This window comes from Choristoneura fumiferana, chromosome 18, assembly GCF_025370935.1.
Source record: "Choristoneura fumiferana chromosome 18, NRCan_CFum_1, whole genome shotgun sequence".
Taxonomy (NCBI): Eukaryota; Metazoa; Arthropoda; class Insecta; order Lepidoptera; family Tortricidae; genus Choristoneura; species Choristoneura fumiferana.
In genome coordinates this window covers 7,505,057-7,532,395 of record NC_133489.1, presented here as the reverse complement: position 1 = coordinate 7,532,395, position 27,339 = coordinate 7,505,057, and the positions used below count along the sequence as shown (strand labels likewise).

The 27,339-nt window shown below is 36.8% G+C and overlaps 1 protein-coding gene across 4 annotated transcripts in view; it reads left to right on the top strand.

The window, feature by feature from the left end:
• Positions 1 to 27,339, top strand: part of LOC141438442 (RNA-binding protein 24-like) — a 42,292-nt gene continuing 14,953 nt past the window's right edge. For 2 of the 4 annotated variants that reach the window (XM_074102319.1, XM_074102318.1), the window contains exons 1-2: positions 2 to 400; positions 13,067 to 13,193. In XM_074102319.1, the coding sequence (XP_073958420.1) occupies positions 179 to 400; positions 13,067 to 13,193 (349 nt within the window). In that variant the 5' untranslated portion in view covers positions 2 to 178. Of the gene's footprint in view, positions 401 to 13,066; positions 13,194 to 27,339 lie in introns of all 4 variants that reach the window. The other 2 variants (XM_074102317.1, XM_074102320.1) reach the window with 2 other exon arrangements.

Sequence of the window (27,339 nt, the reverse complement as noted above, 5' to 3'; positions counted from 1 at the left end):
GCCACGTGCGTTTACAAGAGCAGTCCGCGCCCGACCTCCACACCAAACGCCCGTCCCAGTCCGACCCAGCGGACCGTGTTTACAAACCAACAAAGCTTTAGGAGCCGTAGGACCAGCGCTCAGCGCGAGTGTTAGTGCACCTGTGACCGTGGCCGTCGCGACGGAGACAGTTCAAGGCATGCTGATGGCGGGCGCGCTGCCAGGCGAGCCCGAGGGGCTGCTGGCGCTGGGCGCCCTGCCCGGCCAGAAGGACACCACCTGGACGAAGCTGTTCGTCGGAGGCCTGCCCTATCACACCACGGACAAGAGCCTCCGGGAACACTTCGCCGTCTACGGCGATATCGAGGAGGCAGTCGTCATCACAGACCGGCAGACCAGCAAGAGTCGAGGATATGGCTTCGTGAGTTTCTTTTACGTTTTTAATTAATTACAACGTTTTTATCTCGCTCCTTCGCTACCACAAGCGCAGTTGATTACAGAGGACCAAGGTAAAATCATTATAGTTCAATTATATGGACCTCCACGAAGACGCAAATACCTGAATCATTCAGTTATTTAATTTTTTTTGTTACTACCGAGTGATTCCTTACATCTTTTGTTTTAGGAAATGAGAAGCATATAAATAAAATAAAAGGCTTAGGCCATCACTATGTTTGAAATACATTGTTCTATAAAGCTGACATTAGGTATACCTAGTAAGAAAGCGCTGTTCAGTTTGAAATTAGAAATGGCTTTGCTGAGTCTGATTGTGTACTGAAACGGCTCGCATATCGCACGGTTAAGCGTGTTATCGCACCTCAATGCTACTACAACGTACCTACCTAAGCCGGCAACAAGTATGTGTGTATAATGTATTCCTATACCTACGAGCTGTATCGCAAAATTACATCAAACACGGAAGTCGTGCCCTCTCCGCACAGGTGGCTTGTGTCGACTCGATCCGACACAAAAACACTGCTGAATTTGACACTGAGCTTTCTCGTTGACGAACAAATTTGCGGAATTATATTTCGAAATGGTCACGTCATGCTCGTTTCAAAGCGAAAGCAAATAACATCAGTAGGTACTTTATTGGCCGACTTCGCGAATTGACGTTCTTTGCTAATAAAGGTGGCAAACTTGAAAAGATTTCAGAATTCTTCCTCAAGTTATCACGACAGGTCACCACTTCAGTCACGTTTCGCAATTTCACGACTATTGTTTACTAGTATTAATCGCTATTGCTTAGACAAATCTATATACGCGTCACGTTAATGATTCCATTTGTAATCAATCGAAAGCAAAAATGAACAGATGTAAGTGAATGTCCCATTTGTTTAAAAGCGTGAGTCGCAGATATAATTCGGAGGCTTTGCGAGTGGCGGGCATGGGAAATGAATCACAACCCCATTTTCAATTCTCGGGTAGGTTACCCTAGGGTAGGGTACGGGGGCCGAGCCCCTTGCCCTGTACTACGAAGTGCAAAATTCGAACTCCCTATCTTGCCGTCCCGCTGACGCTTATATTATTTAATACGCGAGTGAGAGGGACGGTACGATACGAACTTCGATTTTCGAATTTCGTACTAGCCCCCCTGAGTTGGGTCGCTGCAATAATCGCGGTGCACCGGTCGTGACACATCGGGGCCGACAAAGCCCGGGGAAACTATTGACGATAAATTTTACGTATGTACTTGCGATCTTGGAGCATGGTCTAATTTTGTTTGTTAAAAGTAGAATTATGCATCAAGAACGGTCAAAGATTCTACTACATATCTGCTACTTTTTGTTGACGTTTTCTTCTTGCTTTTGACATCGAATGTACATCAACCTGTATATATTTTAGATACATCATCATCATAATCCCAGCCTATATACGTCCCACTGCTGGGCACATACCTCCTATTTCAGATATTTAACAAATGAAAACTCAATTCGATCTCTGCAAGTCAGTGAAAATCGACATCCCATGTTTTGAAAACTTCTGGTTTAAATTATCATCATCATAGGTATCCGCCTAAGGACGTCCACTGTTGGACATAGGGCTACCCCATAATTTAAATAATTAAGTATAATACAGTGCAATCAAATCTTCTAAGTAAGTACATGGAAAATGCTTTATCATTTAATTAATTAAATCTGGTATAAACTCAAACATATATTTGAATTTCACCACATTTTCTTTGATTTCACTTTCCACAATTTACATTGAGTCAAAGATCAACGCGTGTTGTCTTTTTGGGTTTTTTTATAGATTTAATACCTATGTTAGGTTTTATTAAAAGACAATACCATAAAATTAAAGGCTTTATAGTCGCCCAAGTCATTGTTTTGTCATTTTAAAGACAGATTCTAAATTTGTCTTTAAATATGATTTCCGGCATATTTTTGTCAATATAATTATTCGCACACGAGGGACAGTTCCCCTTCAATATTTCAGTATCCGGATTTGCTAGTCTTAAAACATAAATAAAAACTCTCTTTGTTTTCCTAAAAATCCGTAAAAAAAACAAAAAAATCACGTCGCAGTGAATCTTATAGAAAGCGCCACGGTGAACGCACCGCGACGTGATGAAGTAGTGCCGGGAAACAAAAGACATCCGATACACTGCGGGTGGTATGCAGGGGATGGAAAATGAACTGAATCATGACTTGAACTTGATCCAATCAATATTCGCCAATAAACGTCATAGTTTGGCGAAATTAGTGGTGTAACTAAAACTATGTACATTTTTGAGAATAAATAATAATAATAATATTTCGGATTTTTGCATACTTCGGAGTGAAAAACGACCAGTCATAATCTTACCTACATAGGAAGGTTTTAAAGTTAAAAAAAAACCAGGAACTTTCAGATTTCTTTGACGATTTTACTGCTCACTTAGAAAAAAAATACCAGATCGGAATAAAAGGGCTGGCTATAATATTATTTACAAGGCTTTTATTTCTGTATATTGTACTGTTGTGTTATTATTGCAGAAGGTTCTAACGGAAAACAAATTAAAATAGCTGCGCAGAAAATAAAAAAATTCCAATCACTAGGTAGATTTAGAGTTATGAAATCAGCGTGGAACTCTTGGGAATTTTTGAGGCATCTCGAAATTTTGGACAAAGGCCACGTAACAATATGACTACTTAGAAACAAAATTGAAAACTTAAAAGTTATTGCTTGTAATTTATGAGAGCATTTTTACAAAAAAGTGTACCTTTCGCTTTATCAATTATCTAACTTCATTGATGATACCTATTATATTAGATTTTTTTTCCACTAATTAAAAAAAACGGACATGTTCTTAAAAAGAGCTAACTAAACTTCTTTTAAAGTTGTAGTCAAAGACAATACAACCACTGTCTTACTGCTTCGAGTTGTAGTCGTAGTTTGCATTGCTGAAAGTAGGTACATAATAAAAAACTTCAAAACTTCAATAATTTAATATGTATTTAAGTATGTATCTATCTATATAATTATATTTATCCGTTGCTTAGTACCCATAACACAAGCTTTGCTAAGCTTACTTTGGGACTAGGTCAATTGGTGCGAATTGTCCCGTGATATTTATTATTATTATTATTTATTTTAAGATACTCGGTAGTCTCTCGTTATTTGCTTACATTAATTATTGTGGCAGCCCTATCGCGATCAGTCGGATCAGCCTTCATCACGTTTCAGGGGCAGCCCTTAATTTCAAGAGGTTCGTTGATCCCGTCCCGTCTATCACCGTCCAAAATCTGACCCAATCCCTTTTTAGAATTTCATCTTTAGTAGATAGGTACTTGATTTTCGTCTGCCAACTATTTCGTAGAAAATCTGTCGATACTTGTATTTTTGTGGAGGTTTTAGTAACTGCTAATTAGTTCCTAATGAATGAGAGATGCCAAGAAAGACGAATCGTAGAATTGTGTAAGCATATTCTCACAGATGATTTACAAACTTTCAACGGTTTGCGATTTTAAATAATATCTAATAATAAAATTTAAATTATTACTTATTTGTTGTTTTTTTTAAAGTTAGTTAGAATTGTGTTTTACTCCTAAGTCAAGATTGTGTGTATAATTGTTGAATGAAGTACATCTACAGCTCTGTTTTCCTTCGCTTCGTCATCTTGGTAACCTCCTAATGATTGTGGGTACTACGTTAATTACCAAAGAAATAAAACTACCTGATAATAAGTGATAACAACACTATTATTCATATCTTATCCTTTCGTATAGTAAGTAAATATTTTTTATCAACAATAAATTAATTAGTTTAGTCATAATCCAAAGTAGGTAGGTAGGTTTTCTTAAATCCATCCTATTCTACTCAATGATCAAGTACTTAAAATGTTTTATTATTATTAATAAACCCAAATAGAATGCTGCAACGCAGAATAGATGTAACTGGCGAAAAATGACTAGGAAGACCAACTCCAAATAAAATGGGAAACTAATGGAATAAACAAATTGCCTATTTATTTTCATTTTTGTGGGCTAGGCAAAGAAGGAGTCAGTGCAAACTGAGCCAATATTTTATATTACTAATACGCCTTATCCTGGCCACTTGAAGTAATAATGGACCTCTGCAAAATGTGGTCTGAATTTTTACAAGCTTTTGTTTATTTTGCCTTGTCGTTAGGCTGTCGTATCGTCGTTTTATTTACGTTAAATCTGGTATGTTTATTGACTTTACATTTGGTATACATATATATAAGTACAGCAAAAAAACTTGTAAGTATTAAAAGTTACATTTTAAACTGCTCTGTATTACATGCCGTTCTATCATGTAATGGCACAACTTCTACTTGGTGACCCTGAGCAAATAAAAATAAAAGACAATAACAAAGCCTTACTCAAAATACCTAAAGCAACATTGAATCAGTGAGGCGTGGCGAGAGTAGCATAGTAATGTTCGCGTCCGAGTGATTGGGCGAAACGGTTTTGGGCACGCCTCTCGAGCCTACGGGCGTGCAATCGTATCTACACCCCAAACGAATTCTTACATATCGTACTTAACTTTCATCTCTGCTTCTCTGCTTCTTCTTCTTTGTGTAAACATTGGTCGAGTAAATCACCTGTACAATTTAGAACATCATATTGTAAAGTGGTCTAACAATAGAAATATACCTATACTACTGGTTTGGTTTCATACATGACAATTTACGGAATAATCCCCAATAAGTAATTCTGAATCATACATACGATTATGTACTTAATCTAGATCAATGAGTTCTGGTTCTGGGACACGTCTGCCAATAAAACACGCGTACGCAAAGCTTATATCGCATATCGCGACTTTCGTAGTCACTCACTTTACAAGTTGATGGCTACTATGTGGGTTCATAACACAGATTACTAATATGTAGCTGTACACGCCCATAGAAACTGACATGAGCTTCTGTCAAAACCGTCAACACGAACGAGTCAAATACACATAAATTCTTTTTTAAAGTTTTTTGTTCTGGGCTATGGAACAACCCGTAACCGATCGGACTATCGTAATTTGTGGGTAAAGAAAACTCTTTTATTTTTTAAATTAATTGTTTTTTTTTATTCGATTGGATGGCAAACGAGCAAGTGGGTCTCCTGATGGTAAGAGATCACCACCGCCCATAAACACCAGGGGTATTGCAGATGCTACTTAAAAATCTGATATTTTTTTCTGTTAATTAGAAAGGTTATTCCTATCGATAAAAAAAGTTTCAAGCGTTTCTAAAATTTTCATCCATTCCCCATTGTATATTATTTTTTATTATTTCTTATATTGGCACCCTCTATTTCTTACTGTAGGTAGGTACTGTTATTTATTATATTGTTATCACATTCATCACACAAAACTAGGAATAATTCATTGACATGCTTAGTATAACATGGTATTTTTAACAAAACATAACATAACATAATTTGCATGTCTCCCTCCATGCAGACTTTAATAGGTACCGTGGATAAAAAAATACAACATCTTTGTATCTGTTTCTAGCAAATAAACATTTCTGTATTCTGAGCCTTTCAGAAGACTTTCCACTGAGAGTTTAACTAGATCGACATTAAACGAGATATTTTAAAATTCTTCCGGAACGTTTCAAAAGCATCTATTAAATAGATGGTAGGTAGTATTAGTTTAACTAAACATCCCTGTTAAAATGTTTCAAGATTCCTTCATCATGGTGGACAATAAATGTTTCCATACATTATTCTATCTTCAAAGTGACCGCGTCGAAATCGTGAGGTGACCACATTTTAAATAAAAAATTATGATATTTTTTTAAAGGCGTGTTCGATCAGACCAAAACGAAAGGATCTGCTGAAATAATTCGGACTAATTTTAAGACACTATGTACTATCAATGTTATCTTGAGTCTAGTTTTTGGCATCACTCGACAGTCAGTGCTAGCCTTCGAGATGCACTGATTGTTTATTAAGCACCTAGGTGCACTATTCTAATTGCCAACGTGATATCTGTTGCCAGGGTTATAAGCAGAGACTGGATTATATAAAACTGAAAATAGGCAAGAAAAATTTTCTTCCTCTTCTTTCTTCTTTTCTCAGGCTTTATCTATCACCCACTTTATCTACCACTGCTGGATGTAACCCTCTCCTAATCTCCTCCACTCCGTCCTATTCTCCGTCAAAATAACAACACTAATTATTTATGCAGCAATAATTTTAGAAATCTTTGGTTTTCATTTTTTTATGAAGATGTCAACACTTAATGAATAAATTTGATATTTTTTACTCTAGTATAAGAAGTTAACAATAAGATAACCACTGTTCCAAATTTTCAGTACAATCTACTAATGACTTTATTCACCTATTCTGTGTTTGTATCTACATATTATGTTAGTGCTTAGTGGTTCATTCAATGTTATCTACGTCGGTACTTTTATCTGAAATAAATAGTTAGGAGGAGGGGTATTGGTTAAACAACCTACCAAATCGCAATCGTTGCTTTGGTTCTAGACTACCTAGTTAACTTTTGGGACAATTTTTCAGTCGTTGCCTTTTATATCAATGGTGTTCTGTAACAATGGCATGGCATTTATTTCTAACTACAGTTTACCCGCGGCTTCGTACTCGTAAGCTATTCGATCTGGTAGTTAAAGAAAGAAGAAAGAAAGGTTTATTTTGGCTCCATAAGTACCACCTAAAACTAAGACTAGAACTAGCACTAAAACTATGTTACTAGGTGACACGGCAGGATACCAAAAAGGGTCTCCACTTAGCATGTGTTGCCGCACATTATGTGCAGTAACGCTGGTTTTCTGTGGAGCCCAAACGTTAAATAAAACAACAATTGAAACAATAAAACCAATGAAACGTTACAATTGAAATTCCGGGATTTTACAAAATTCCCCCGGGAAATCCCAAAATTTATATCATGGTCTTCATTGAGGTTGTGTTAAGAACAACTGTACAAAATTTTATCCCTATCCCGTGGGAATATCGGATTAAAAAGTAGCCTATGTGTTATTCCAGACGTCCAGCTACGAGTACTACTACAGACCAAATCTCATGACCTTAAGCCCAGCGGTAGTTATTTCGAGTATCCTATCCCGTGGGAATATCGGAATAAAAAGTATAATATTAGTAGCACATGTTAATCGTGCTACTTTTCACTATGGGAAAGTGCGATGTTCTCGCAGGACAAATACTGAATCAAAAAAACAATACACGATGATTTTTAATCTGTAATCAAGTACTAATTTTTCTAATAGGTACAGTAATTGAAAACGAAATAAAAAATTTAATGCACCTTCATTGTCATCTGAATGGTTTATTTTATTAGCTCACTACGTACCTAAGTGCTACTTAATTTATTAGTAATCAATTGATATTGACAAATGCATAAGATTTGTTACACGCTCATTCTGGCGTCAACTCACTCCATTATTCTGGTTTTCCCTCATTTCTATTTATTTAATTAATCTTTATTTCTGATTATAAACAATGTCATGTCAAGTTATAAAATTACAATTAAATTAAATTAATAAATCCACATTTTTATTTATTTATTATAAAGTTAAAGGATAGTTTAATTCAATATTCACAATACATTATAACAAACATTAAAATACAAAGTATTTTATGATTACAATTCAAACATAATCATCAATTAAATATTATAAAATACAACATGTGAAAACCAGAAATTATATCACAATCAAAATTTAAAATCAAATAAATGATAAAATAATACTAAATGTCATATAAAATCAAATCCTCATGCGTTAAAATCGAATTACAAATGACGTTAAAATTAAAATAAAATATCACTCTCTGTCACCTAAAAATGTAAAATAGTATTTTATGCAACAGTTGTATAACAGGATTCAAAAAAGGTGAGTGGCGTGAGTTACGATGTGAGCTTTAGCGAACATCGTAAGAAAAAGACGCCGCGAGCTTTTTTTGACTTACTTATACAACGTTGCATACAATACTTTTTCTTCGACTTGGGTACTTATTAATTAAAATACAAAATTAGAGAAAAAGTAAACTTGAAATGTTTTCATACTTTAGTAAAAAGTATCGCAACCGCAAAGAGAAGGTAAACAACAATAAACATGTGAGAAATATGAAAACGTCAAAATATGTCTAAGTTAAATTTTGTTTTTGATTAACGTTTATTTGCTTGTGTCGATGTTAATAATACGCATTACTTAAATGGTGGCAGGCTATGGATTAGTAGGTTCGGAAAGTTTTTTTTTTGTATAAAACCATATAAAATATGTAACTGGCACCTTAGCGTGTCCGAACGTACGAATTAAAAAAAAAAAGTAAGTGATTGCAGCAGGGCTACTACAAAACTCCAGACTCGAAGTTCGCGTCGTGCGGTCCGTCTGACACTTATACTATTTAATATGAGAGCGAGAGGGACGGTACGATAAGAACTTCAATTTTTGAACTTCATAGTAGGCCCTCAGTATCGTTTTAGCAACATTACGATACAGTGCTGTTATGGGGAATAGACAATATAGACTTTTCCAGAACCTTGTTATGTATGTTGTTATATTACTGTTCGTGATTAAGTAAATCACATATTACAGTATAGGAGTAGAAAATATGTTTAAGTGAAGTCCAAAAGCCCCCCTTGAGTGGCCCCGGGCGCAAAAGTGCTCAACACACTTGCCGCGTTACCACGCTGAATAGCGATGGACAACCTTTGCGCCAGAAAAGCACCCGCGCAAGCATCAGAACTTCTCGCTGATACGACGCCCTTCCTCCTTAACAAAGGCTTTAGCCTCCGACCCCAACACCCCGTTGTCTCAAAAGCCAGTAAAGTTAAATTAAATCGATTAATACAATTAAAATAAATTAAAGTAAACAATGTAATTGATCTGTCATTCACATCGGATTGACGAATAAAATAAATAATAAATATATTGATTTTCATCAGTCTGGACTATCAGTCAGTCAGTCTGAGAGGGATAGGTAAGGTACACGGTAATTCTGAGCAGAATGATGGACTGAAATGACGCCAGAATAGGGATGTTGACACCACCAATCAATTGACGTACTTTTTATGAGCTGTCAAAACACAATTCTCCCATAGAGTTTGAATGGAAAGAGCAACTTATGACGTCACTTGTTCGCACACTCAATCAACTAACTATTTATTTATTTTAAATCAACAAAAAATCAAATTTTGCAGTTAATCGAAAATTAATCTGGTTTTCAAGGCTAAAATAAAGCGTTTTTTTACTGGAGTCGTGTCTTCGAATTATTTCTTAATGGTGTCAACATCCCTATTAGCGTGTAATCGAAGTCTAACGATATTGATGTACAAGAATCTAAGACTTTTGGGGAATTCTTCATATCAATTTTTATATCTAGTTCACTTCAATAATTAAATTAACTAAAAACAGCAAGTAATTGCGTGATATATTTTTAACTCCTTGTAATCGTGTATCGAATTTGTGCACACAATAAGAAATCTGTCTAATTTAATGATATTTTCGATAAAAAATAGTTTTTATCGGTATTATGAAGCAGAAATGAGCTACGTTACAGCTGACTACCTAGTTAAAATATGTAATTCAGATTTCAAATAAATGTCAGTATGTCAGATTGCGGGCTAATCTCGTTATTATAAGAAACGGAAAAGCCGTGAAGTAACCAATTTCAAAATCGAGCCAAACTTATCAATTAGTTCCAAGGAACAAATGGGTTGCACTCTCTCTCTCTCTCTTATATACAAAATGACATGTAATAATGATATTACCAATAAAAGAGTATGAGTATAGCAACTTAGAAAAAGACTGCTCGCTCGATTCCTTTTGTCTCCATGCTGAAAACCTAACATGTGTGACGTACATCTGTACATATATTACCGGGCTGCGGCTTTTTTTCACGTCGCTGGTTAATCATACGATGCAAACTTCATGTTATCGCGCGTAGCTAACTTTATTTAGTACGCTTTGACAAACGCATTTCATTATAAGTAAATCGATATCGAAACGTATAAAAATGTTGAGAGCTCCAATCGCACCTGTATCTGCAACGTATCTGCTATAGAACTAATAAATAATATTAATAATTTATTTATTTCACCACCATCTGTTACAAGTTTATATACATCGGTATAGTACAGTCAGCATCAAAAATAGCGGATCACTTTTTTACTCAGTCGCATTGACTGACACACTGATAATCTTGCATCGGTCTTTAGTACGTGGCTGTGAAACGACGAAGTACAAAAGTGTACAGCTACTTTTGATGCTGACTGTACTTATTGGTCATTATTATTGCCAGACCTGTATCGTAGAGACTGGTGCCCGAATAATATGAACAATAAAAAGGTTATCGTCTTTTACCTCTTCTTCCGCTATTAAAGCGCACAAGTTTTTTTGTGTGCATTAATAGCAGAACAACCGTTTATTAACATTAATTAGTTTTTAAAGAATATAAAAGTCTATAACTGTTAATTATTGGAGTAGACACATTAACTTATATATTAATAAGTGTTCTATCAGACAACATTTTTAATTTTCATTCAATTTTTATGGAATAATCGAGAAAAACTAACAAAAATGCAACGTTGCCAGCTCAGCAGGTATAAACGCTCTTTGGAATTTGATCGTCAGGCTGTTTAGATTGACTTACCGTAGTTAAAACGTGAATTTAAAAAGTAAAAACCTGCATGGTAATTGAATTTCATACAATTTTAATCACCATCCATTGATTAGTGTTAACTGACTGTTAAATGTGATCCGTCTATTCGAACTAAACAAATACTAACCGCCGTTAACATATCATGGATGGTGAAACAGCCCCTAAGTAAAATATACTACCTACTATTGACTAGACATCTCCAATGTAAGGTTAAACACCTAATTTGTAGATAACGTGACGTGAGTACCGAGATTTCATAATATTATGTACGTGTAAGTTTACCTACATTAAATTACCTTTAAAGCATTAATTAATCCATACTTTAATAACATCCTCGATGGGCACGTATGAATTAAGAACGGACTCCTGTTAGCCTGTTGGCATTCACGAAATTATAATTTTAAATACTCTCAAAATAAATTTGGGTAAACACCGTCTATATGCGATGAGTTTTTTACTTGCACTCTTCGTGACACGTTACAAAAACAGAGTTGGACTGATTTAAATTTTCAATAGTGTGACGTCACTGCGCCGATATCCGGAGGTCATCAGACATTTTACTTTAGTTGTCGATTTGATCAACCCATCCGATATTATGTATTCCGACCAGGTTAGTGGGAGCTTCAGTGTTTTGAAACGGTCTGCTTGTTGTATGCAAGTGCTTGTTGTGCGAGGGGGGCGGGAGGCCATGCGGCGCTGGTGGGTCGATGGTTACACCGAGACCTACAGCTCATGTTTTCATTACAATAGGTAATGCCGCGTCGCCGGCGTCCTCCACTGGGGTACAATACAATACAATACAAATATTCTTTATTGCATACCATAAATCAGTACAAAAAACTTATAATATAAACACTTAGATTCAGGGTAGACAATAGGCGGTCATATCGCTTAAAAGCCATCTCTTCCAGACAGCCATTTGGGTACAAGAACATACTACTACTACTACTACTATGTTGTACGAAAACCAATTGAAAACAATAGCATGTACCCAATGAAAGTATTTTGACCTATTTGGACCAGAGGCCGTATTTTCTAACGCGCTGACGTTCGCTATCGCATGTGAAATAGTGATATCTCTTTCTACCCTCGTTTAATACTGTGTGATAGAAAGAAGCGGTGAAATCGTTCATATTCATCCTTGGTTTGTGCATAAATAATTGGTTGTCTAGTTGAAATCGCGTGAGTAAGACCGCCCGGCGCCCATTGTCTACCCTGCATTTTTATTTTTATAAACTCACGATAAGGGTGTGTGGTGTTTATCAAAGAATATTTGTATTTTATTGAGTTGTATTTTTAAATTTACGACGTATTAACAATTAGTTTGGTTCATTTTGTGATAAACGCAACTTAAGTTTAACTTTTACGTCAATTACCGTGACGAGGGCATTTGTGTCACGATCACGACACGACTAGGCTTAATTTACTCAATTGTTTCAAAATACAATCATCTACATAGACATCCACTGATGAACATAATTATTCCTTTCCAAGAAAATACCAGCAACGGCAGCAACTCGCAGGCTTCTGCTTTCTGCATTCCGGTGCTTCCGTCCACCATTTACAGGTTGTCCCTCCACTGAACGGATGAACAATAAAACAATTTATATATCTTCTAGTAGTCAGTAAATCATGTACTTCTACTAGTCAGTCAATCAAAGAGAGAGAGAGAGAGAGTTGACTTCTGATAGTTGGTTATGCATGCGATACGATTTTCGACTGGTTGGTCAGATTTTCGGTGGTCACGTTTGTATAAAGCTAACTTATGCAACATGTAGTATCTGATTATGGAACAAAATAAACATTACACTCAGACAAATTGAAATAAACGGATCACTTACGAGTATTTCAAATTGATATCGCGATTTGCCCGAAACTCGGAACAATTCGTTTGCCTTCCCCAAAGACCTTGCGATGATTGCTAACTAGCGCATGGTTGCTGTTCTATCTTATCCATTGATATACAAGCCTAAGTAGGTACCTAACAGTAATTCTTTTTACAGGTAATAATGGGAGATCGATCAGCAGCAGAAAGAGCGTGTAAAGACCCTAATCCCATCATTGATGGGAGGAAAGCAAACGTAAATCTCGCAATTCTAGGAGCCAAGCCCAGAGGAAATCTAGCGCCAGGTTAGTACTATAACTAAGTGATTATACCTACATAGAACCAATTAGATATTTAAAAAAATCGAGCCCCACGTTGGGCGCCAATGTAGCAACATTGAGTTATTACCGGAGAATTCCCAACATTCTCCGGTAATAACTAAATAAAGTAAGCTATAATGTTTATTGGTACAAAAAGTGTTTATTCCCTTCGTTCTGTCGTCTCGGTAAAACGCACTTCCACAACTATTTATATATATGTACTCGTAACATGGGACTGAGGTGAGGAACAAATATTCACTTCAAATTATTAAGTAGTTATAAGAAAAGTGGCCGATTGTTTTTGCTCGTTAGTATAGCTGCTGTGCTACTTCACAAAAGATTTCAGAAACCCTAACCATTTTATGAACAATTTAAACAGTAAACATTCGTTTAAACGACTTTCCACTTTAGTGCCTACTAAAAGTACTAAATATTTAAACGATTGAAACGCTGCTAGCGTAGTAGGTACTCTCAATAAACTACTCAGCATGTTTGCCGTGCGAAAATTATGTTCTGCTAATCAAAAGCTTTTAAAAACTACTTATAGCGGCAAATGAAACTTGAATATCAAAAGCGACGTGGAAGGCCAAGAACAATAAGTCGTTTTAATTTACTGATAACTATAACTGCATGCGTGCACTCAGACATAACGAGGTTTTGGTATAATATGTGTACTTTAAAATTCAATAATTTTACCCGAATAACTTTTTGAGACAGAGATAAGCAAATTTAACGTCTCCCTGGTACAATCTGGTATTTGCGCAAGTGCACTACACAATTTCAAACCAGCTGTCAAATCTTCAGTTAAGTAAATTTCTGTAAGCCGAAATCTATTACGTATCGTACGATTTACTAAGTTAAAGTGGACATGGCTTGCAGAAAGTAAAACCGGAGTTTTGACGGCTGATTCGACATTGCTTATCGTTTAGTACATGTAGTAACTTGATGCATGCAACTTACGCTAAATATGTAATTAAATCATAGCCTACCGATTGCCTAAATCAATGAATAATTTCTTGTAAGGTTAATTAAATGTTTTGCTAAAGTTTATTGCTGGTTTTATGCTTCTCTAATATCATTACTATCTTATTCGTGTAATAGAGAACGTGTTGCGATAGGTTTACTCATACACAGGTGCTAACTGATAAAGATAAGTCAGCAAAAACATCCCCCTTATCATATCAACTACTAAGTAATTGAATAATTTTATAGCCTCGCCTCATAACTACAGTCATATCTAATTACTACAGTCATATCAAAATTTGTAAAAGATATCTGTACCTACTATACCTACCAAATATAATAAAGAGGTAAGCCTTTTTTTATTTGTATGTTAAGATTGTTTTTTTTTGGATTTTTTTTTTATTATTTATTTCAATTCCAAATTTTTTGTTACTTTTACGGTCATCCCGTAAAACCTATTTTGAATTATGTATTTTCGATATTTGTATGATTGCTTGTTTGTCGGTGTAATCTCTAGAGCTACTGAGCCGATATGAAAAGTCGTTGACTACCTACTAATAGATAGCTATCTATCTATCTATCTATAACAGCCCTTATAGCGCCCGTCTTCGGACATAGGCCTCCTCTCTACTTTTCCAGTCTTGCCTATTCATTGCCACTCGCATCCAATTTACGCCAGCTTGCTGCCGAATATCATCTGTCCATCTTTTTGGTGGTCGTCCTCTACCGCGGGTGTTAGCACGGGGTCTCCACTCCAGGACTCTTCTCGCCCAACGACTGTGGTCCATTCTAGCAATATGTCCTGCCAATCTCTACTTTCTGCGTTCTATGTCTGTTATTACGTCATTCACTTTAGTCTCAACTCGTTTTTCTTTCGGTCCAGAAGGTGTATTCCGAGCATTATTCGCTCCATTGCTCTTTGTGCGACACGGAGTTTCTCAGCAGACCTTTCTGTTAAGGTGGTGGTTTCCATTCCATATGTGAAGACGGGCAAGACACACTGATTACCCTGGTCTTAAGATATTGCGGGATCTTTTTGGATTTAAAGATAATAGATAGCAACACAGATACAAATACATATTACTTACAGAATACCAGAAATCATTACAATAAGTTTACCTATACAAAGACAAAATAGGCGGCCTTAGGGCTTAAAATTGAACTCTTCGAGATAGAAATGTAAAAATTATTACTATTTTTAACCGACTTCAAAATAGGAGGAGGTTTTATGTTGCAATGTTTGTATTTTTTTATGTATGTTCACCGATTACTCAGTCAATTGTAGATCGATTTTCAAAATTATTTTTTTATTCGAAAGGGTACTTTTCTGAGGTGGTCTCAATGTCACCAAGTCAAGATCTGATGATGGGATCCTAGGGAAATCGAAGGCAAACATCAAACTTTATAGGTACACCTATGGCGATTTTGGCATTTTTAGCATTAAAATAAGATTTCAATTCAGAAAGTATCATTTGCTCAACTGGACTTGATAAAGAAGACCGTAGATGACCAATGGAACTCGTCAAAGCTAAGTAAATGCTCGCTCGTCTATAAACGATTATGTTTAATATACTTAGATAAGTGACTAAGAAGGAGCTTTAAGTTAATGATTCTTTCGAACTGATCTGATGCTGAAGCCGGAAGGTAGGCAACGGAACTTTGTTGTAAAACAACGTACCTAAGTCGTGTTTGGGCTTAATGGAATCGTTGTGAGATGTTCTTCGGCTACAAATCACTAAAAAGTGAGAAATAAAGAAATTTTTTAACAAAAAAGTAAAACCGACCCCATAAAAATAAAAAAAATAACGAAAAATGGAAACGACTACAAAACCCTTGAAAATATTTTTCTATGTACCTACTAGCTCGAAGTCGGTGACTCAGCACGACCCCAGCAGGATGGATTGAAACTCTAGTATAATAATGTAGGTGAGGTAGACGACTATTGTTCCATTTCTGCTGGCTCGTGCTGAGGCACCGACTTCGAGCTAGTAGGTACCTAGAGAAATATTTTCAAGGGGTTTGTAGTCGGTTCCATTGTTCATTTTTTTTTCAGGAGTCGGTTTTACTTTTTGTTATAAATTAAAACATTAATATTGGCTATTTGTTTGGCACGGGAATGTGCGAATACGAAGTTGCGGGCGCTCGTGAGGGTTTTGAAGTCTTCTATCCTCCCTCCGTATCTTGTTAGATGACACTGCAATATGATATGGTGCACTGTTTGTTTCGCATACCTCAGTTTCACTCCAACACCATTTGTTTTGAAGCTTTTGGTGGGCTTAGCGGTCAACTCCTTCCTGAAATGGTAGAGCAAGCACCAATGCCCCTTAGAGTAGGGAATCCTAAACTAAGACTATTTTTATCCATTCAATGCTGCTTAGTGCTCATTCTTTACGAGGAAAGATAACTCGCGTTGATTTCGTCAAAGGCTCGTAACCTTATCTCTCAGCTGTTTGTAAAAGGAGCATTTTTTCATAGCACATGATCCTTTTTTTATCTCCCCGCCGACAAAAAATACACCGTGTGAGACAATGGGTACTCCGCGGGGGTCACGTACATGTGTTGCTAGCTTAACTTGGTATCTGTAGGTATCGTTATAGCTTAAACTTAGTAAGTATTAATTAGCTTAATAAGATAACCTGGTTAGCCATTGGATTTAAGTGTTTGTCTTTATTGGCTGGCTGCTGTTGCTGCCGGAATGAGATGAAAGTTGCCGCTTAAGTCTGATGTATACCTGAACTGTGCGTACACATGTGTATTATAATAAATACCTAAATAATAAATATCACGGTACACAGTTAGCTCTAGAAGGCTGTAATTTTGTATAAGTATACATACATGTTAACTAACCACGCCCACAAAGCGGTAAAATATTTTTAGAAAAAAAAGTACCTCCGCTACACGTAGGTAAGCAAGAGAGGATGTTTTTTTCTCATCTGAATATCATAGCATTGTAAGCTTTACATGTTAACCAAGTAATAGTCGATCAAAACTTAATGTTTAGCATTAGCCGCATATTAATGGAACCCTATAGATAGATTACTGCGCGTAGCCAATAATGTACAGTCAAGTTCAAAAATAAGTATCTATTCTAACCACTCAAAAATACATTACTACTTCCTTATTGTGTCGGAATACAATCGGAATAATAATCATTGAATAAGTACATATTTTTACACTTAACTGTACCTACTTTGCCGGTTTTATAAATTGTTAATTCGCCAAAACACAAAATTAACAAAGTTCACTTTGTTACGTTACTCAGTAAATATCGGCAATATGACAAAAGATAACGTCGATAACAGTGAATTTAATTATCTTCGAGCGCAACGTTTGCTTATTTAATTATAAATCAAGTGCTATCAAGTCGATAATGCAGTCGATAAAATTAGGATTGGATTAATTCTTATCTCACCAACGGCTAGGCTGTGACAGTGCCGATTTTATTGATTCATCATCATCATCATCTCAGCCGTAGGACGTCCACTGTTGGACATTAGGCCTCCAGTACTGATGAAAAGAGGAAGATAGCTGCAAACAAAAAAAAAATGTCTAACCATTTTTGTTTTGGAATAATGACGACTCTCTGTGTAGAAATCAATCTACGTACTTAACTACGGTGGGATAAAGTTAAAAAAACTTAACTCTTACATGCCAGAGATACATGCACATTTCAACTTAGGCTCTCATCATCCCAGCCTATTTACGTCCCACTGCCTACACAGGCTCTGCCTATTCCTGGCGTTTCGTTCCACAAATCTTAAAACAAATGAAACACATCAATTTTCACCCACCAATGATATGTACTAAATTAGGCACTGGCCGCACTTATTGCTTAGTTTCACATTTTACCTTCAACCTCTGCCAATCAAAGTTGACATACTTAAAACCTAAAACAAATGAAACACTTTAATGCGTGTATTGGCTGCACCTGCTGGCGCTCCGTTCCATATATTACCTTCAATCTATGCCAAAGTGACGTAAATGCTATACAAATGAAACAAGACAATTGTCATCTACCAATGCTTGCATTAGTTAGGCATTGGTAGCACTCAAGATTGCTTACCTTCTTTTTAATGCTAAAATTAAACGAAGTGCAGCGACCGACAGACTAATTTTTGTAATTTGTTAAAGTTAACGCAAATCCGAAAACTTGAATCACGATCGTCACCCGCCAACGCATTCGGCATTGATCGTACCTGGAGCATCATTTCAAACCTTGATTGGCTTGACAAACCGCGGGGGCCAGGGCTCCGGCGGAAGTCCCTAAACGCTCGGAAGCGGAAGTGTTCGGTGTAGGACGCCGCTAATTGATTGCGGGCGTCAACCCTTGTGTTACCTGCAATCACCCTTCAGGGTTACATTGCATGTTGTAAATGTAAACCATATTCCAATAGTTCAATAAAAAAAACCTAGGATCTCTGCTAATTACCGCGCTTCATACTACCGTCTCAAAAAGTGTATTATAAACAGACATTTTTTGAGACCTAAGTCTACTAAAGTGTACCTAATTAAGTCTGAAAGTTGTCTGTTTATTTTGTTAGTTTTGACGGGTTATTATGAGGCACGGTAATTAGCAGAAATAAATATCGGGCCAATTAACATCTCAATCGTAGACAAGGATTTTTTATCGAAAATACAAACTGAAACATATATAGATGCACAGAAAAAGAGACCAGCGCTGAGAATCGAACTCAGGTCCTCAGCATTCCGTGCTGTGTGTTATACCGCTACACCACCACTGGACAGGAGTACAGACACGATTTTCTCCTATGCACCACCGTAACCACCGTAATGGATGACCGTAAAAGTAACAAAATTTGGAGTTGGAATAAAAAATACAAAAAGACTCCAAAAACCAATCTTAACGATTTTTTTATCATGACACAAATCTGTAGCAAATTACACACAAATGTGGCGCACACCACAGCCGATAAAGGCTGCTAATTTAAGGCTGCGACTTCATCCCCATGAAAGAATAAAATAATCAGAGATTTCAACCGCATTTTCGTAGCGTGGAGTATTTTTGTAAGGAAACCCGAAGAGAATGAAGCTTAAGTTAGATGTCTTTGGGTTTAATTTTACAGGTAATGTCACCATCTTTGCTATGATGATCATCACTTAATGTGCATTTTCAGCAGAATACCTAATTATCTAGATGCTCCAAAAATTATGAGCTCGAATTTGCAATATAGACTGTAAAATAGAATATAAAACTGAAAATATGAATTTTAGCATGATCACTTTGCTCAGTATTACTTTAAATATCTATTCGATTTAGTTCATCAATTTAGTTCCCCTTTAATGTTAAGTGATAAAAACAAAATAAATCTTCATTCACCTTATGCATGTCGACATGTACGTACACCAGTATGTTAATGAGATGGAATGGGTGCTTTTTCTGTCACATTGCCCAGAATTTTCGCACTTTGCTTTCATTGACGTTAAATTAGATTAATTAAATTCGCTGTACTCGATTTGTCCGGCAGTTGCGTTTAACGCTGGCAGGGAGTCAACAAAATTGCTTTGACCATCACAACATTGCAGGGCCAGAGACCAGAGTATGTGTGAGGTAAGAATGACATGCCATAATGAACTTCCGCGCGTACGGTATTTAATTAAATTGATGACTGACAATGCCGTGATAACTGCACTCGGTGACTGTTTAATTTAGTGTTGCGGTGTAGAATTACTGTACTGCTGTAGTCACGTCGTGATACACGGATTTGATTACAATTTATGAGTAGCAGGGCCGCATTTAACCGTTCTAGAAGGCAGTGACGTGAGGAATCAAAGTACGAGAGACTAAAGAAAAAGTTATTTTAGGATTGACCGGAATCGGATTACTGTATTTTGGTGAGTTTGGTTGCGAATTCGGAAGATCAGTGCGTCTGATTGGATTTCGATGGCAATGTAAATCAGCCTACATGAAGGCAACTTCATTATGATTCCAAGTGACTCTCATTCATCTTTCTGAAGCACCAACCGGTTGACAACATAATTAGCACGAAACCTAGATTTGTTCAGCGTCCTTAATTAAGTACTGAAAATTCCTCAGAAAGTGAACAATCAGCTGGCCGTATACAATTTCGTGTGTTAACGTCGTCTGAGAACGATTGAATGGGCTCGCATCCTCGTTACAGCGTGTTTGTGGAGGTCGCTGTATTGTTCCCCGCGTGTCGGCTACTGGTACTGCACACATTGAGCACACAACAGTGTGGGGGGATATAGTGTACACAAAAGGCGCAGGCGCGCGTGACGCCGGGCCACCTGGTCGTGCTGTACCGGCCCCGCCATATGCCTCGCGCCGCACGCGCATCGCCTCGCCGCGTCCACGCATCGACAACCCTAACCGGCAGTAGAGTGGTCGCGAACGTCATAATGCGAAATCCGTAGAGCTGTCCACTAAAATCACTATCGGTATCAGAATCGGTACATGACAAAAAACATACAATATTCGATCTTATTCGTTTATTTATCAAAAAATAAACTTACAGTCTCATTTACGTCAAATACACTTAAATACAATGTTTTTTTACGATCTTTAGGATCATATCAATAGTCTTTGGCCATAGCCGCGGTCGTAAATTACTTTCCAAGTCATAAAAATGCGCTATTTAGATATAAAAATCGGGAATTCGGGATAATTTCCTGTGTTCTCTGAAATCGTGTAAGAACGTTTCGATTCGGTATTTTGGTAGAAAAAATTGGTAGGTTCAAGACCAGAACCTTAACGAAGTCGCTACATCGTAACTGTTCTATGATAGTATTAATTTCGCATATTATATTTCATTTATCTAGGAATTGAAGTTTGATTTAACGGTATCTGAGGACCTATAGTATGTTTTTTGATATTGACTGTTTCTACGTATTGATAAAGGAACTAGTTCGAGTTATTGCTGTTTTGAACTAATTTAAAGCGCAACTGTTTTTTTATATCGTACTAGTTGATGCCCGCGACTCTGTCCGCGTAGAAGTATGAAAAAAAGTTTACGTCCTATTTTCAGACCTACCGAATATACACAAAAATATATAAAAATCGGCCAAGCCGTTTCGGAGGAGTTTGGTCACAAAAAATTTTGATCCGAGAATTTTTATATATAAGATTAGAGATTAGATAAAAAAGCACGCGGGTCAGCTAGCTACTTATTATTAGTTTTTCGGTTAATTTTGTTAGCTTATTACGAGCAATATCTAAAATAGTCTATCGGAAGCAATTAGGTACTGTTTAGATAATCACAAAAAAATCCAATTAAAATTCCAATTTGCCAAAAGTTTTCCAAACACCATTTAATTCAAACGCACTTGATATTTGAAGATGCGTGACGTCAATTTAATCACAGTACTGATCAGAGATGTCCGTAACGTACACAGCGGCGTACTCGTATAATATAACAGCCGTCTTCAAAGTGCTCTAAGTTAAACAGTTTCAAGAACAATACCGACGTAATGTCAGAACTGGATAAACGCATTAAATCTGCCGCCAAAATATCTACCCTGTTTAGTCTACGGTAACTGCATAGCGGAATCTCACATGTTTGTTTACAAGACCCTTTCGAAATGTAGAGCTGAGGAACTACTACTACTACTTACGTATGTAGAATTTTGGTACATTTGGTGCTACAAAGAGCTAACTGTGACGAATAATGCGCAAGCAATGCAACCCGCAAAAGAGTTGACATCTAAAGTGTATATAAAATTAATGATTATATCATGGATTAGGTAATAATTCAAATCCGCATTGACGATTCCTTACTTCAAATTGCGTACTTTGTTTAGTTTCTTGCCGAATACTTCTAAACAGAGCTTTTTCCGTACTGGTACTCAATATTTATTTATTTCAAAAATTATCGGTTAATTTTGGTTGGTTGGATGACAATTGAATGTTAAAAAAAACTTATTTAAACATTCGTAAGTGTTATAGCCTATGTATATTGAATAAAGATATTTTGATTTTGAACCCGATTTGTGATATGAAAAAGGTAGGATAGTCTCACATTTCCTGTGACAGTCGTTGGCACCGTTGGCTGCAATGGCACCCTAGCCTGAGAATTTTCGCCTGTGAACAACTGGTCCATCAATTCACAATACATATAAGTTTAAGTAGGTCCTCCAAACTTGATTTTCGTACCTAGATTTTGAATAGTCCCATGCGTCGTTTGATACACTATGGGACTGGAATCCGTTAAAACTAGTCCGGTTTGAAGCGACCGTTTCATCCGATAATGCAGCCTCGGGGTGGTTACGGTTACCGTTATTTTGTAGAGGGGTTTGCTATGAATGAGCGCATACGCACCCGGCTCTCCCTTCCAACGTCCTCTGTACCTGCGATTTTTTTTGTGAACCGCCGACAATAAAGAGGACGCCTTTTAATGCAAATTTAGCGCATGCGCATACAAAATAAGAGCACGCCTGACAGGACCATTCGTTAGTTTTTTGATGCACAGAAGATAATATCATCTACAATACCTATTTTAAAAGCTTTAGAAAAAATTGATTTAATCACATACATGATTTATTTATAAAAAGTAGCTTAAAAAAATTCAAATTTTAAGTAAATTATATCAATAATTTTAGTTAGTATGTATTTGAAAGAGCGTTTTTTGTAGATACCGAATAGTTCCTCTATATTTTAATATAAACTCATTCACCAGCAATAATGGAGGCGTAAAGTGTTGTCTGTCTTCGGCGCGTGCGCATAGCGTTCACGCCAAAATAAATAAGCGTTAAGTAATCTGGATAAGCGGGGCACCGGGAATTGCGGCCGGTTCTATCGAAACAGTCAAATGCAGTTGTTAGCCGTTAACTATTTGTGTGGCTACGAGTGATTTGATAAACATTTGTATTCATAGAAACCGTTAATTGTATCTAAACTAAACCCACGTAAAGTATTATTATGTATTAAACAATTATTTTCCTGTCATGCTACTTCAGTCAGCGCCAGTGTTGACACTATATTCTCTATTATTTCATCGTAGGGGTAATAACAATGTGACATACTTCAAACTCGTGGTTTGACATTTGACACTTTTTTTTATTCGACTGGACGGCAAACGAGAAAATGGGTCTCCTGATGGTATGAGATCACCACCACCCATAAACATCTGCAACACCAGGGGTATTGCAGATGCGTTGCCAGCCTAGAGGCCCAAGATGGAATACCTCAAGTGCCAGTAATTTCGCTGGCGGCACTTAATAATAAAGTTATATTAATGGATGTAAATATGTCACTCATTTAATACTAATTAATTGACACTTCCGCTGTCGTCGTATTTCGATGAGATCCGACTTTTCCCGATGGAAATACATTACCTAAGTATGCACAATGTCAGTAATAGACTAAGAATCTCTTACATTTTGACATCTGTTAGTGTGGAATGATCGAAATTCACTCTTGCAGTCAACTTTGAACATGAAACTACCGTGAGACTCACTCATATTAAATATTATTATAACGGATAACTCACGTCTTAAACTGAGTTTAGCTCGACATGTTTCGGGCTATTTCAACCAGCAACTCAACTTAACAACAACAACTGCAGTCAACTGTTGAATTATTTAACGACAATTTAAATACGCATACTTAGCCATTCTATATTTTATTACATTTTAAAACAGACAAAGCGAACTATTTGCATCGTATAGCTGTCACCAGATTGAGCTATCACAGCAGAGAATTTTGCTTGAGAATTTGAATATAAGGTAACCCAAAATTATCTATGAGTTTACAAAAACATGCAGAATATTTGAAAAAGCCTGGGAACGGCGAACAAAGAAATATCAACATATAGCCGTCGTGACACTGCCATGAAACGTTTGTAGTCCAACCGACATTGGATTCGATTGTCGACGTCGACTCGCTGCTGTTTGAATAGCTGCTCTATATTTACTTGCCTACATGAGTATCGAAGAAAATAAAACGTGATAAAACTACACGTTACAGCGATATGTTTGCCTTCTTTTTATCTTATAAACAATTTTTACTGTATTACCAACATTCAGTCGTTCCTAAATACGCTCGCGGTTGCTTGCCCGTATGGGCGGCGATTTCAGCAGGCGTCGATTATGAAAACATTGTTAAAGTTTTATTGTGTGTTGTTGATGAAGGCCGGCGGGGCACTTGTCCAAACAGACGACGACGCTATGAATTATAGAGTGGAGCGAGCGCCGCGGTAATCGATTCACACCTGCCTGAAACTTACATGTTATCCAAATTGTTGTTATTTGGGGTAGCGCACTGTAATTTTAGAAACGCTTCGGAATTAATTTGGTCGCTAACACATCCAATTCCAATCGATAAAGGAATAAAAAACAACTGAACGCCTACAGGAAAAAAGCAACCGTGAGACTCACTCATATTTCATTAAACAAATTCGGATAACGTCTTAAATCGAGTTTAGCTCGCATGTTTCGGGCTAATTCGTAGCCCTTCTAGGAAGCGCACTCTCAGTGCGTGTGTTGCAGCGCAGCAGCCGCCGAATCGCGTTGCTCTTAGAAGAAGGGCTACGAATTAGCCCGAAACTTGACGAGCTAAACATGATTTAAGACGTGAGTTATCCAGTTTTGTTTCATTAGCTACTCGTATTCCTTCGTGAGTTTTGCGAATTTCTATGCTCATTGAAAGTATTGCGCAAGTGATCCTCTGGCGCTGTCTCTCGCGAGTCATCGAGGCGCGAATGTTCGAGAGGCACCCAGTCATCATTGACTAATGAAGAGTTTAAGCCCTTTGTGCCGTTGGCAGGGGTTTGTCCCTGTGCGCCGCTTGCGTGCTTGCCCTTCGCCGGTGCATTACTTATGCATATGCCCGCCCCCCGGCCTCGGACCACTGTCGTCCAGGACTATTTTTTAGGGTTCCATGATAGTGACCTATATAAGTCTTCACTGTTCGTATCCACTTGAAAACTCTGACAACTTTAAAATCTCTTTATTTTCTACTAAATAATGCAAAGTTGGTTCTTGTTGAATGCGGTAAAATAGTTTTTATCGCATCCTAGAACACCACGTTTTTTATCTCTGTCTGATCGCAAAAGTTTACCATGTTACAATGAAACTTTTGTTGATTTATAAGCATAAGCGATAAAAATTATGTATATTCATGGAAACGAAAATAGTACCTTGTCATATTCGTGTTCTCGATCTGCCTGCAAAAAACATTCGTTAGAGTACCCACATACGATGTAAATAAAAACTTACACATTAAACGAGTGAACCACTTTCTTTGTTAACTGTCACAATTTTGACGTAGAATGTGTGGAAATTGTAACAATTTAGTGTGTAAAATTTTCGTTCTTCAAATAAGTGACCTAAAACTTAGCTAATACCTAGTACGTAATCAACATCATTCAACATAATAATAACTTATATTATTATTATTATGTTGACTATGTATTAGCTAAGTTTAAAGTTAATTTAACAAATTCATTATTGCGGTGCCCTTACATGGTTATTGATTCAGTCAATGGCTTGAGTTCGTTTTTTATCCGTTTGTTACTATTTTGTGTCGCACTCCTAGGTTTTATAGATTTTTTATAAAATCTACGGAACCCGTTCTCCGAACTTGTAGTATTTTCGGCTGTGGGATTTAGGCGTTGCACCGATGGGTCGGCACCGCACGCGCCGTGATCGATAAACGGTTGGCGTTCACTGCGCATTGGGGAGCGCGAGACTCATGGTTTTATCGACCATTTGTATTTCGGAAAAGCGATAGTTTAGGTTACGCAAGGATTTTAATGGCAACTTTGTTTTGGTCATTTAAATGCTTACTATACATTTGTACCTAACAACTACATAGTTTCCATTTTAAAACGCAAAAATAGAGTGTTATATTATAATGTTAACCCCTGTATTTTGAGTGTTTACAAGCTTTTATTTAACTTGCAACGTTCGAATGTTTGTTGTCTTTTAAAACCTGCTGATAATTTTTCGACTGCTTCCTTATATCCGATTCATCTAAAATTGGGCATTACGAGTACCTAGTTAAATGAAAGTTCGGTTGTTCGGTGATAATACAATAAGCTGGTAATAAAACTCTGGTAGTTGGTCTGGCCAGGATCACCTGCGCAGGAGGAATCTAAATTCAGCATCTACTGTTTTTATGCTCGATGTCCTGTTTTTTGCATGCAATATCTTTTGAATTTTCAAATTCGACCTAACAAGATTGTGGAATTTGTGGACATTTGAAATGAAATTTTACAGAAAGTAATGAAGCAGGCTCTGTACGAGTATAAAATTGAATAGGTACTCCAGAGTTCTTTTCCGATTTCCGATCCGCATAGGCGATCGCTTACCTACTTCCAATAGCGAATCTACTCTGTTAAAGAATGTAATTGTGCTAAATTACTTGTAATCCTTAAACAACATTGTAAATCTTTCTTGAGTTTCTTGCCGGACTCTTCTTGGAGAGTTTTTGTAGGATAAAACAGGATGTAGGTACCTGTATACAATGCACTGGTTCTGCGGGGTAAAAGTTCGTTTCACTGGCTGGCACTTGGGTTTCAGATAAGTATGTCCGTCACTGCATCACTGCACAATTTGAGAGTCCAAGCGGTTCACTTCGAGGTATTTAATTATATTTTTTCTTGAAAATGCGGTAAAGGAGGTGCGCGCGCGATTTGTAGTTTTTTTCGAAGAGAGCGATGGCGTGACGTCAAACACAGTAGAGCCAACATCACAGATACAAAAATCAGGTACGTTCAGGAATAAGGATAGGGAAGGGAAATTGTGTTGTGAAAGTGTGTAGCGTGCTTTATAAGGTGTAATTTAATTCGGCCTAACCACTTCTCAACAGAGGTTTTTCCGAACCGGTGGTAGATTTTATTTGCCATTCATAAATTTTTATAGCCTAAATTGACTAAAAATATTTTGACTTTGACTTTCTTGCAAAATATTTTTTTATGACTTTACCGAAGTTTTACTTGATACTGAACCGTTATTTTTGAATAGAACTACTTATAGGTACTCTGTTTTTACGGCAGACGAAAAAACGAACATTGAAGAAGTATATTTTGTCCGTTACACTTTTTTATCATTTGCTCTTAGTACAAATTTTCAAAGTACGGGCTGTTAGTGGTCACTCAAGACAATAAAACTTGTTGTATCATGTTTTACTCGTAGAATGACATTGAGATACATGCGAAAAGTTGCCCATAGTAATTTTTTTGGTTTGCCGTAG